This window comes from Colius striatus, chromosome Z (assembly GCF_028858725.1).
Source record: "Colius striatus isolate bColStr4 chromosome Z, bColStr4.1.hap1, whole genome shotgun sequence".
NCBI classification, from domain to species: Eukaryota; Metazoa; Chordata; class Aves; order Coliiformes; family Coliidae; genus Colius; species Colius striatus.
In genome coordinates, this window is record NC_084790.1 from 76,323,797 (window position 1) to 76,338,106 (window position 14,310).

The following is a 14,310-nucleotide window of genomic DNA, read 5'->3' on the forward strand; positions in this document are numbered from 1 at the left end:
ATTACCAGTCACAACCCTCAGCCTGACTTGGTAACTTGCATTCCCAGCTTCAGATCTGTGTCATTACTACAAACTTGCCTGATGACCTGACCTCCCTGCAGACACAGGTCTGATTCTTAGTCCTACTCCCACTTGTGCTGCTTAGGTACTGTGGGACTGGGCTCTGGCTAGTGAGGACTTTGCCCTACCACCCATCCCACTACACTCTGCTCCTGGCTCATTGTCCCTGAAGGAGCAGCCAGCCCTCACTGCACCCATAAACACACAGATATAAAAATAGGAATCCAGGCAATCTGGCATGATTCAAAGACACAGGCTATGCCAGCCAGTCCACAGCACCAGCAGTCTCCCAGCACACATCTCCTTCAGCACAGGTCAGTGTGTACAACAGAAAAATGATTGCCACTAAGTATTTTACCTACTTAAGTACTCCAGACAACACAACAGCATCTCCATATAAATGTCAGTGCTGGGGAAGGACAGCCACAAGCATCTCATTGCTGGACAACACTTTACTTACAACATGAAGTCTTGTTCCCAGCAGGGTTGGTCACCTCGCACGGCTACTGTTGTGCTCTTCACATTTTGCACTTTCAGGGTCACATATGTATTAAATTTGTCTGGAGAATGAGAGGAAAATGTTGTTGTCTCTTCAGTATATCCTTTCATCACACAGGCACAACATTTTGCTCCCAAAAGCAGAAAACCACATAGGAAGACATCACTAGGTAAAGGACACAACTGTTCAAAAAATCTTTTTGACTTGAGAGCAAATTTTTAGTCACAGATTTTTAGAAATTAATGCACGAACAAAAATAAGCAACTAAGCATCTGCAGTAAACCAGGGACAAATAAAGAGTGTAAAATCCTGAGGAACACAGACACACTGTACATAAGGTGCTGTTACTGAAATGCAGATGAGAGGAAGAAGAGGCAGAATAATTCCCACCCATCATGCAGACCATGCAGAGTGAAAAACAAATTTGCAAAACATACAAGCAAGAAGCAGTTGGGCTGATCATATAATCTCTTCCCTTTTGACCCAACTGCTCTCCTACTGCCAACCTGGTTTTCCACCCATGAATCCACAAAGAATTTCAAACACTAGTCAGGGGTAGAAGGAAAACACAGTGTTTTATACTACACGTGTGCTAAAACTGATCTGTATTGCTCAAATCAGTTGACCAAGAACAACCATATTATACTCACATTTTGACAAGACAGGCTTTGTTTAAATGTTTTCAGTTTTATTTTAAATCTGAAGAAAAAAAGACTGGAAAACCTTGTTTTTTTTCTAGTTGCTGCTATTTCATTGTTAGTAAAATCACATGCAGTCAAACACAGGCACATAGAAAAGTTTGAATATCAGCATTTAAGAATGAATAAACTCTTCTTTGAGGGGAGCTACCACCTCACAACTATCTATCAGTTTCATTAAGTCTGGAAAGAGACATATGCTAAGTTGGCACAAAGCAGTCTAGCTTCAAATATCCTAACAGAAAAGGAGGAATGAAAAACTACAGGATCCAGAATCTCAGGAAGAAGTGGAGGTCACTGAAAGTCAGATCCCCTTATTTCTAGCTACATCACTTGCATCCTCCTGAGACTGGGTTTGTCAGTGAAACCATATGCTTCAGCTGAATTAGACCTAGACCACAGAACAAACACTTTGCAGTCATGAGTAGACTTCTTGATTAGAGAAAGGACAAAGTACACGCTAATTGCCTTCTAGTCTGGGCACTCAGCTTTCCCTCCCTGGAAGTTCCCGGCTGGTGAACACACAGATCTTGACCTGACACAGAGTATGAACAAGGCAAAATGGAAGCTTTCTACTATAATCTGAGGACAGCTATATCAGGAGAATAAAGCTGAACAAATAAGTCATGAATACAGCTGTGCAACTGGTTTGGATTTAAACACCTGAACAAGTGTTTGTCTGCTAAGGCATTCCTTGCTATCTAATGAACCACAGTGAAATAGTTGCCTAGACCAGATGTTTGTTCTTATTTATTATGCAGACACAAAACCCAGCAGATGGGATTTCAATCCCAAGCACAGCCATTATGGACTGCCACATAAGAGTATTAATCACTTCTGCAGTACTATCCAGCACTGAATACAGACAGGCATACACAAGTTCTGCTTGGCAGACATTTTCAGATCCTGTTTTTAATAGGGGAGAGGGAAGATGAGAGTGAAGGGCAGAATGGGGTGGGAATTGGTGACAATAAAGGTACATGTTTCCTCATCCAACACCTGTTCAGGTCATGTAAGCAGGTTATTTAGTACTGTGACACCAGATGACAGCCTCAAGCTTTCTACTAAACCAGGCTGCCTGGATTCTCAGGATACCTTTTGCCACTCCTAAGAAGAACATGGAGGAGCTAAGAGAAGCTGGAGGGTGCAACACAAACAGAAGTGAGAGGGTAGGTGTAACCATTGTTGTGAACATGCAGCAGAGGATGGCTTACCTGGTGGTCCTTGGAGTTTAGCTTTTTTTACTGTAAAGACAAAAAAAAAGGAAAAAAACAAACCAAAAGATGCTGTTAGATGTTTCGTCCTGATGAATTTCTATTTCAAGTTTCATTGGAGTCATAGTGTCACAGGGCATCGCATTAATTGGACAACATCCCCAGTAGAGACTTGGCAACTGGCAATCGGCACTCATTTAAACAGTTAACAGATCCAGAGACAAAATCTCATCTGCACCCCATGTCACCTCTCAAAATCAATGCATTTGAAAAATAATCAGAAGATTAATGTTTGAAACGCAACATGACATGACTAATGCAAAGCAATTTCAAACTCAGTCTGCTGTAAACAGATGTTACTGCTGCTTGGCAAGATCTGATTTCATCCCACCTCACTTACAAAGTTACAGACACTCTAAAAGAAATAACGTTTCTTTATAAGCAAAGAATTTCTTCTAACAGTACAGAGCAGACTTTCAACCAGAACTTGAATATAATTAGCCTGAATAGTAGCATTATAGTATGACATCTGTAAATCAAATTAACCTGCTGTGCCAAACAAGCAGCAGTCGAAACTCAAATGTCACTTTTCTAAACTCTCCTTTGTTAATTTAATTCCAGGACAGTATTTATCAAAAACAATGTTTTAAACATAAAACAGCACCTCCTCTTATCTCACCAGACAAGATAGTCCATGTCTACCTCAGGAAGACTCTTACATTTCTCTTTTGCAAGCTCATATGCTTACTGGCATTGCCAAGTGTAAGAACTAAGAGAAGACATCTCTAGGCTCCAGCTACCTTCTCCTTTGGAAAACTAACACTAAGAAGAAAACTTAGTAAACAAGCTAGGCAAGACATATCAGAGAGCAAAAAGACTCAAAAATTGGTGTAATGAAGCTTCACAAAACAAAAGCATCCAACACTTATTTAATGCTATGTAAAGATTCTGTCTTCCAAGACAAATGCTCTACAAAGGAACATTTAAAAAATAAAATAAAATAAAGGCTCTTACATGGTTACATGTAGAGAGCTGCAATGGAATGTGATCCTGGAGAACACCCTCACTATTTTAGAAACTCTCCTTTGCAAGCATGTACAGTCTAGGTAGATGTTTGCACAAAGGAAATACTGTACTAGGTATGACATGAGCCAGAAGCATCTCAGACATAAGTCAGAAAAGTTGTAGTTTTTACCTAGATTGCCAAGGCTCATGAGGCTTTAAGTACAAAATAAATGGGTTTGTTTTCTCCCAGGTTCAGGGCCTGAAGCATTTCTGATGGTAAACTTAATGGTGCAAGCAAAACATACAGTGGTGGGGGCCAGTGTTCCTGCTGACTAAAGATGCAGTTTCCTTTTTAATCTCCGAATCAATCAGTCTGTTTAACCACTGAGAAATAGGCAGTGCAAGCTACCCACTTTCTAGGTGCCTTTGGATATCACATGAAAACAGGCTTTTCACAAAATACTGCCCTAGAATGTGCAGACACCAGCTCATCTCTGATCCTCTCCTCTCCCTGCCTTTTCAAGAGGCAGGAGACAGAGAAACAAGTCCATGTGCTTTAGGGAAGGAAAAAAAGGAGAAAGAAAGCAGAGCATGCAGAGCAAGCTTCAGCTGGTCACTCTCCCTGTTCATAACAAGCTCCACTTCCTTTAGAAGGGAAGCAGAGGCAATCCCAGCGTGGAAATTCAGTATTATTTGTACAAAAGCAGCTGAAGTGGGACAATGGTTCCTAGACACAGAGATGAAACACTGTCTCTGCAGCAAGCAACATGCAAACTAAGCAACAGATGCTGTCTGTACATTGTGGTCTCAATCTCTAAATATTAAAAGGTTCATTTGATGAAAGGCAGCAAACTCTACATCACCTTACCATGCTGGAAAAGGTGTTCGTGTGAGGCTTCAGCAAGAGCTGTCCTAGGGTTCAACAATGATCACAAGGCTGCTATAGACCCACATAAAAATCAAGTCTTATCTCCTCAGTAACTACCAAGAATAAACATGTCACTAGACAAACTGAATGTAACAAATTACACCCTCAGATGAAGAAATAGGGCTTAAAAATAAAGAACTGGATCATAAACCTGGGAGTCTCCTTTCACTAGTAACTCTTTTGCTCTGTCTTCAGGTTTACACAGCATGTCCAAACAATTCACATGAAAAGCAACTTGGAAATGTTTTTATTCTCTTAGCCCGCTGGAAAACACTTCCTATGGAAATGTAAAAATCACTGCAAATGTGCAGCTCCCACAACATCATCCTCAGGATCAAGACTGGCCATGAAACTATAGAGTTCCTTAAACAAGAGGGTGAGTGTCTGCCAGTTCAAGCTGGGAAGAGCTGTAAGGCCCAAGACCCAGCCTGTCCATCAGTCCAGGGGATTCACAGGATGGGTACAAGGTGCAGAACAACACACACCATGCCCCTAAGGACCACAGCTTTGGAAAGGCACAATAGGATTAGCTTCCGTAGAGAAACTTTTGTACTCATACCTTTTGTCTGGTTAGACATTGTACCTATTGTATTCTGTCAGCTCCTGCTTTTTCTGTGCAAGCAGAGATTCATTTCATCACTAAAACAGACTTGGCATATCAGAGACACAGCTATTGCACTTCAGTTCAAGGAGCTATTGGAAAGCAGATGGACTGCAGTGAAACAACTGGATGCAAATTAGATAGACACAAAAGCAATGAAAATCGATGTAAACATTTATTTCATTTACAGTTTTTTTCTCTCACCATTTTGGTATTACTCTAAGTAAAGAGACAAGAAAATAATTACAGTGAAGTCTTGCCTGCAACGTAAAAAAACCCACCCCCCACAACAGGATTCCAGATGCTCTACAACTGTCACTTACTAAAGGCTGGAGGGTCAGAGACACTTCCAAAGACAAGGAAAGGAAAATAGAAGCCAGAGATTGAAAAAGAAAAAAAAAAAGGCCAGAACTATTGTGGAAAGATCAAAAAACGCCAGCAGTATTCTTAAATTCAGTCCTACATAGAAATTCTTGCTATCTACTTATATATATATCAGTCTGAAGAAATTTTTGTTTCCTGGCTAGCTGCCCCAAAATTGCCCCAGGTACACCAACTTGCTGGAAGGTTCTGACAACACAGTGCTCAAACATCCTGAGAGGGAATACATTTGTACTCAGTTAAAGGGAACTTGAGTATCGTGAATATCTGCAGATTCAGGATCACCTTTAACATGTGCTTGCAAATCAGAGAGATGCAGACACTCAGTGCCTGAGCAGATGGTCAAAAGATTACATCCTAACTAAATCCAGCACATGACCCAGGAGCTGGTCACTCACCACACTACAACAAGATCTACATCCTAACACAGAGGCCAATAGTGCCATGGATAGGCTTGGAGAGAAATTAGAAGAATGGAAGAATGCAGTTTAATTACCGCTCCTAAAAAGAAATGCATTGCTGAAAGCTGAGCTTTCAAAACACATTTTCATGATCAGCAATTTGACAAAGTTTCCTCTCCCCAGTGAAACACACATGCAGTGTTGATGTGTTTTTGAGAACACTAACTCCTACAGTAGCTGTCCCCAAATGAACAGCAGAATCGATACATATTTCCATTTCACTCTGTGCTTTTCTCACCTTTTCCAGGTGCTCAGACTTCAGTGAACAATGATACGCAGCACTGGGTGCAAAGGTTGCTTAAGCAACAGAAATAAGAGTCCACAACAAACCACTCATACTACCCAAGACTAAGTCAACACACCAAATTCATGGCCTGTGCACCCTGCAGCATACACACAGAAGAGAGGGGATCCCTTCTAGGAGAAAAGGTCTGGGTAGGCAGTGCTGTAGCCCTTCAGGTCTATTGTGTGTTTTATAGTCACGTTTTTGATAATAATTTTGCTGTCTGAACCCTGCACCAACTGCTATAGCACATGTATTCATTGAAGAGTCGGGAACTCAACACCTCCTACACATTTCGTGAAAGCTATTTATAAAATTCATGAGAGGCTGTTTAGTTGCACAAGATTGGTACATCTAACAAGGACTGTTCTGTCCCTGGGGGATCCCATCCCTTTCCCTCCCCTGGAAATCAAAGCATTTTACATTCACAGTCCCTGCAGATCCTCACCTTGCCCCTGAGGGCAAAGAACCGTTGTCTTTCCCACTACTTCAACCCAAAAGGTGCTCCAGGCAGGAGGAAGCAGAGGCTATACAGTGACCTCACCCCCGATTTTAACTCAGTCACCATTTCGTTTCACATGATCCTTATAAAAGCCCAGCACCATTAGAGGTCTGCAATTAAATGCAAATGCATGTTCCATGGCAGAACAACAGTACTGGTTGTGCCATGAAACTTCTCTCATACCTTCAGAACTCTAAGAGTGAGCTGGGTAAAATAGTAGTTTAATGATTTCCCAAGCCTGTAACAAAGTTTCTGTATGTCACAGCCACCTTGGTATTCCCAGACCCATACAGGACTAGAAAGAAAGGCTCTGCTGCTTTCTCAAAAATTCAGAGTTAAATTATGTTCAGAAGGAAAAGATTTTCCTGAACCAGCTCAGAGGAAAGATAATTGGCACAGAAGGCCACACGGACCTCAGAGCACTTGGCAGCATCTCAACAGCCTCTGCTGTCACTACAGAAAGCCCAGAACAGGATCTGCTTGGGCTTCATGTTCTCACAGCAGAGCCCTGTTGAGCTGGGGTGGTTATTGCAGCTGAGAGATTACTTCAGCCTCAGGGGCCATCGAGAGACAAGAGACTTGAGTCACATCTATTGCTTTATTGTTTTTCTGCCAGGGAAAACAAACTACTGGCTTACATGTAAATGCTGTTCCACTCAAGCGGGGAAGAGAGCACTTTATGTCCCAGTATATTCCCTTTGAGAATGACGTGACGGAAATACAGTGGGTACCTTCATGTACCAACAGATGTAAACATTGAGATTGCATTGACAGTAAACAGAGGATAACATTTTGTTATTGCTTGACGTGAATGAAGGGCTAGGCTGACCAGAGAACTGCTCAGCTGCCAGAAGGAAAAAGAGACCCTATGAAATGCCATTTCACTTGGTAACTGACAGAGAGTAGGAACATGGCAGAGATTCCCATCAGTACCTGTAGAACTGAGGTTGTACCTACAGGCAGAATTTTCCTAACTTAGGATCTCAAGTAGTCCTGCAAAAAACCATCATCTGTTTGATTAACAAAACTTTGGAAGAATCCAGAGAACCTGAACAGCAAGCTGTCATTACCACTAAATCACCTCAACTGAACAAAGAGATCGATAAGTCATCTAGAGTAAATAGAATGGACACAACACAAGTTTATTAATTGTTAATAATTCATCAAAATTTTAAGAATCACACACTTCTACATTGTGGTTCCCATTCATATAGCAAAGAGCTTGCTTTAGTTTGGCCACTTGAGCTCACCTTTCTCAAGGCCTTGGTAACCACATCAAACCAAGGGAAGATATGCTTCCTTCAGCAACTAACCACCTTTAAGCAACAAGTACTATCACTCTTGGATTCTTCTCAGGAAGTAAGGGGGTGGGGAAGATTCTGTTTCGTTGCCTGTGGTAGCAAATTGATCCACCCTAAGGATTTCTATTTGCCAGATGTCTTGAAAATGAATTACAGTCCCTCCTAATTCACATGAATTAGAATCTTCCTGCTCAGATGATCTGCAAATTCATTACCCTGTCCAGAGACACACAAAGCTACTAAGTGTATTTGATTTACAAGAGAATTTCCAATAAACAGCTTTCTACCATTCACTCCACTCTTTGTGCCCACTGGACAGTGACTGATAGCAGCAGGGACACATGTGACTGCTTGGAAGGATTTTCCAGATTCATGTGTCAGAGGAAACACACTCAATACTAAGCTCGTTTAACTTCAGCACCATTTCACGTAAGAAATCCAAGAAAGCACTACATAAAGTCAGATCCTGGTAACTCTCCCCACAGTCAAACATCACCAGATGCTCACCTGTTCATCTGTAAATTCTCTGGTCAGTTAAGATCCAGGGCTTACATGCACACAAGTGTCACAACCCACAGGTAGACAGCACCTGCCTTGCTTTCCCTCCATAGCACTGACACCCCATATCTTGAGGTTGACAGACAATTCCAGTCCTGTTGAGACACTGCAGCTGCTGCCTGGGTCTGCTTAACTAAGCTTCACCTCCACACTTGTTCCTTGCCAGAATTTTCACAGGCCCAGGCTCTATGTCCCACCAGCTGTATGGGCCAAACTTCAGTGAGAAAGGCTTTGAAATCTGCCTGGAAAAAAGCCTAGCTTTTGTATATAAAAGCTATATATCATTGTCTTGTCTAAATGTCTATTATTGTCATAGCCCATGGGCAGAGTGACAGCATGGTGGCAGAGTATCTGGAGTACTCCCCACAGTTTCATTCACAGAAACTTGTGAGAGAGAGCAAGACCGCAAAATGACCAAACTACGCAAAAATGAGCAAATCCAGACTTAATACGCTGTGCTGTTAAATGACAGATACATCTGACTTCTGCTCAATCTGATCACCTTAGTGAGCTAGGCAATTTCACATCTGAAGGTGCTGTCACTTTTCACCTCAGCTTTTGCATAAAACTTTAAGTGTATACAGCACAGTTCAGCTCACATCAGAGCTCCACAGTGCTGTGCTTCTTGCACCCTTACCCAAGTTATTAGGTAACTTAAACAGAACAATCCTTTCTGGCAGTTGTAAACACTCAAGTCTAAGCCACACTCACAGTACACTGGAGTAGAGAACCAAGTTTACAGACTCTGTGGCAAGCGTTGTTTAACTATTTTTGAAAAACAAAACTCAGCCCTCATCAGCAACAGGTTTCTCTTACAAGACCCTGCTTCTTTAAAACATGTTTCGTGTGACAGAATGGATGACAATTCCATTTACTTTCTGTGACCGTTTCAATGTAGTAACTGGTTAACTTAAGTAGTCTTCTAAACACTACCAACAACAAAAATAGATTCAGTCAGAGACACAGCTGGGTCTCATTTACAGGTTACTCTGTTACCAGATTTGATTTGATGCACTCAGCTATACACCACACAGGTTTTCAATTTCCTGAACTAAGAGGTTTCATATGCATTCTTGTTTGTTGCTTAGCTCAAGAACTCATCTACCTGAAACATTTCTTAAATTATTTCAGCAACAGGTTTTCAGAGGTAGAGAAAATGCTACACCAATTTAAAAAACTTTGAATCGTGCTGCAGAAGATAGGCCATGAAGACTGACATTGTGAACAGAGTTTCAGACAGAAAAATTGAACCTGTATCTCACAAGAAACAAACTGGAAACAAAGCATCTTACTAGGAGAATACAGAACAGGAAAAAATGTAGAATGCAACTGTGAGAGGGAACAAAATGCAAGAGGAAAACTAAACAGGTTTGCAACTTATTCTTTCCCTGAAGTTACAGTAGACATCAGATTGCTCTTCCAGGATCCTTACATGAGCACTTTTCTGATCAGGCAGCAAAGCAATGCTATTATTTGTTGGTGTGAAAACAAAATTTCAAGTAGAGCAACTAAGACAGTATAAGTCCACAGAGAGGAAAGGAGGAACGAAACTCACCAAAAAGCAGGTCTCAATCTGCAGAACTCCCTTGCCTCTCTGAGCTTCTAAGTGGATACAGTGATAACTCAAAAGACTGCACAGACAAGGGTCTACACTGATGAAACATCGTTATGTATAATGCCGTGACCATGAGGTACTGCAAAAGGATTTCAACATTTCAAAACATGTAGATCTTTTTATCCAGAGTTATAGAACTGTTTAGTTCAGAAAAGATTATATCCAACCATTAAGCCTCAGGAGATCTTACCAATAAAATGCTTAAAACATTGTTAAGTTACTTGGCAAACCACAGCTCAAATCATTATTACATTAAGCATTAGCACTTAGTGAAACTTCTGCTTTGCAGTAAGGAAGCTGTAAGAAGTGTACTTAGAGCTGACCCCAGAAAAATCTTCCTGAAAGGCAGTAGGAAGCATTCAATTGATTTCAGACAAGCAGCAGATGAAATAAGCTTGACAATATTGTTTCTTCTGTCTGGGAAAAAGCCATATTCATGAACCATACAGCCAAAAAAGCTGAAAACAGATGCTGGGAAGCAGTAAAGAAAGTAAGCACACACAAGCCTTGAACTTTACAACCTTCTGAAAGAGATTAGCACTGCCAGTGAATCCAGAGTGCCAACAGGCTATAAAACATTTTCCAGTTTTTAAATGAAATGTACCTGGAAACAGAATAAGTGCAGAGGCTCCTACTTCCAAGTAGCTTGTATGGCTAAATGCTGCAAAGGAGAGAGAAGGTGGTAGTCTAAAGAGAGAAGCAGAACATGTCATGGTGTAATTCCCAACACCAGGACTCTCTTCCAGGAATTCCCATCACTGGAGATGTTCTTCCAGGCTATGGGGCTATCTACCCCCATTTCTCCCACCTGCATGGTCCCACAGTTCAGCTGGCATGCAAGTAGTCTCAGAACACTTCCCAGTCTACACAGTACTGATCAACCCATTGAGCTCAAGTCACCTTTCAAGAAACTAGAACAGGGTGAGAATTATAGGCCATTTTCTACCCACTTGGGACTCACTAGAATGATACATTCCCAGTATCTAGGAAAAAAAAAAATTCTTCTAGCAATGCATCTCATTATCATCCTTTAAAGGTGTGCAGAAAATATCAACTCCAGTTCTCAAGAGCCACAGTCTGTGCTGGAACACAAAGTGCCTCAAAGATATGCCAAATCTGTGTGCTGCTCTCCAGATAGAACTTTACCTCATTACTCACCTTTTCAACTTACCTGACAGTAATCATACTCTCAGTGCAAACTGAGAAATTAACTCTAGATAGGTGGGAGCCAGCACACTCAGATGCTTATTTGGAATTGTAGTTTGTTTCTTCATAAACTTCCCATCAGCATATTAACATCTACCTGAAATTTACCTTCACTCCTAGCCATCACTTCAACATCTGTTTGCTACACAGAACCAAAAGCCCAGGCTCTGTGATGCAGTTAGTGGAGTACTCAATCTACATTCATATGGTTTTCTTCACCAAGGAATGCTGTGAAGTGTCAGTTCTCCAGTCATATTTCTCCATTGAGAACTGCAAGAACATTTCACAAGAGTATTCACAAATGATACTCCACAGAGATGTTTTCGACATCTCACAGATGTTTGCCTTGTGGTTACTGCCCAACAAAGCCAGTCAATTCAAAGTGTACTATTTCCTAAACATCAGTTGTTTGAATAAGTACAATAGTCCCACTACTCAAACTGAATGTTGTGACACTTAGACATCAATGACATGTCATACTTGAGTACCAAACCAGGTGTCTTCTGCCTGCCAGATGTCTTCTGCCCTGAAGACCAAGGGCTCTTTGCAAACCCTCAACTAGAGTCTGCACTCAAAGTCATGTCACAGTAGGAAGGTCTGCAGAACAACCTCATTTAGCCTGGCACCATGTCCATACAAATATCTAGACAATTGCTAAGAAAAATCATGACATGATGATACAGTAGTATATAGTCTAGAATAATATGGCCCTAGTTTCTAGGCTTAAAACCTAGAGGTGATATTTTGAGAAGTAGAATTTCATATGGTTTGTTCTGTCACCAGATCTCCTCCATCCCCAATATCACAGAGTAACAGAATCTTAACGGTTGGAAGGGACTTCAAAAGATGATCTAGGATGCTATTGGGAAATTTCAGGTAAATTCCACTTCAATACTTTTTCAACAGCAAAGGGGAAGACGTGCTTTAAAGACTTCACAATTTAGCCTCTTTGTTATATATCTTTGCTGTCACTTGACACCAGTATCAGATGTTTTAAAGTAGGCACACAACACAAGCAAACCCATATCACTCTCAGTTGAGAAGAAAGGGACTACCACTAGAAGAGAGGCAAGATAATTTGCTATCTGAGACAGCAAATATAGTTTAGTTGGGGTTTTTTAAAAACTAAAATTAATACTCCCTCCACAACCACAAAACATAAAAGAAAATTATACTTCACCTTTTGCAGTGCTACAAGCAGAACTACGTCTCTTTTTACTACTACCACCACCAAGGTGATAAACTTTCCTAGCTTTGATCTGACCTAGTACAGCCAGGTGAGCATTACCTCTTAACTGATTGGTCTGGACCAGTTAAGTTTTTCTTGAGGCATGAGAAAACAAACACATACTTGAGTTTTTTGACATTGTGCTTACAAACCAAGAGATGATGTCTTTGCTCACAGTTTGCTTTCTCAGGCAGGAGGGAAAAAAGAGTGTGGTGATGGAGAAATGGATTTCATACTATTTGTGTAACAGAACACCCTTTAAATAGAAAGGAAACTGAGGATGTGGCCAACTTCCCCCTATAGAATAATTCCACATATATACACTTATCACCCAATCACTAAAAATGGTTGCTACAAAACACAGCTAGGAGAAATCCTCTAACATCTATTTCTTCCTTTTTTGGCTGACCAACAGCGACACATTGCTGAAGATTCACTGAAGTTACTGCTCTGCAGCTGCTTTGAACTGAGCAATGAGGACAGGAACAAAATCTCTTATTCAAATCACAGAGATTATGAAAGGTTAATCCTCCTGACGCTGGCAACACAGACAACTCTGTCAGGCGACCTGGTTCCCCAACCAAGAGGTGAACACTAATCCAAGCTGCCTCCTCTCTCTAATATTCTGTTACAGCCTTTACTTCTTTTACTAAAAAAGCTTGGATGCAACATGCTAGAGTGAATCACTATGTTTGTGACTATCTCTTGGAAGACACATTCTTTTAGACTGTGCTTCAGTCACTTTGTTTTAAGGAGTTCCCTGAAGGTTACAGATTTCTCCTGAACTTTTAACTATCTATTGATTAGAAGAGATTCTGCATCTGTTCTGATCAGGAAATTGAAAAAATAAAAACTCCATCAAATCGTTCAGAATTGTTAGATATAGAGGACTAATACTACCAGGCAGAGAATAAAGGAGGCTTCCAATTTTCAGTGCCATATATTATCCTTCTTTTGAGTTCTGTACTGTTCAGAAATACGTTATTTTAAGTTAGTAGAAATGCCTTAATTGAAGAAGGGAACAAACCCCACGCTACTTAATTTTACACAAAACAGACTTCAACTCAATACTATCTGTCAAAGACTAAGGAAATAAGCATAATGAAAGCCATATCCTTGCACCAGAAGGCAGGAAAAGAGACAGACTGATAACATATTAAGTCTGCTAGGAGACAGTCTGAGTTGTAAGTCTGAGCCAGTAAACTGACTTTGCTGACAAACCAATAGTTCAACTAGTTTATAGGAAAAGCTCCAGTGGGAAAAAAAAAAAAAAAGCCAAAGAGCAAACTTCTTTTTTTTTTTATTTTTAAATCTGGATCAAAAAGCTTTAATTCAGAGACTAGATGAGTGGGAAAACTAGGTTTTGATGGGGTTTTTATTTTCAAAATAAAAGACAGGAAGCATATTCAGCTGCACCTCAGACACAATATGTACAGGTAAAAGCCACTTAAATGACTAGAATCTTGCCACGGTTACTGGGTCAAATCACACAGCCTGGCCGCGGTGAAGTAACAGTTGCCAGAAGACAGAAGTACTCTAGTATCAAACAAAGAAGAAAAAGCAGGAATTACAGACAGAAAAAAACAATTGGTGTGCTTTTTCTTTGGCTGGCATGTGCTTCTCTCCTCAGCCAACAAAAACACCAAAGCCATCTGTATAGCTTTCCAAATGACTTAAGTTTCTACACTTTCTTTTCAGGTTTGATTTAAACAAGGTGAACCCTGGAACAAGAGCTGCTGACTAACCACATCAGAAGTGATTCCCACCTAA

The 14,310-nt window shown here is 40.7% G+C and overlaps 1 protein-coding gene across 2 annotated transcripts in view; it reads right to left on the bottom strand.

Annotated features, from left to right (window-relative positions):
- Window positions 1-14,310, bottom strand: part of UNC13B (unc-13 homolog B) — a 223,462-nt gene that overhangs the window by 191,417 nt on the left and 17,735 nt on the right. For both annotated transcript variants that reach the window (XM_062017878.1, XM_062017877.1), the window contains exons 2-3: window positions 2,472-2,501; window positions 521-620 (exon numbers count right to left, since the gene is read on the bottom strand). In XM_062017878.1, coding sequence (XP_061873862.1) covers window positions 521-620; window positions 2,472-2,501 — 130 coding nt within the window. The remainder of the gene's footprint in view (window positions 1-520; window positions 621-2,471; window positions 2,502-14,310) is intronic.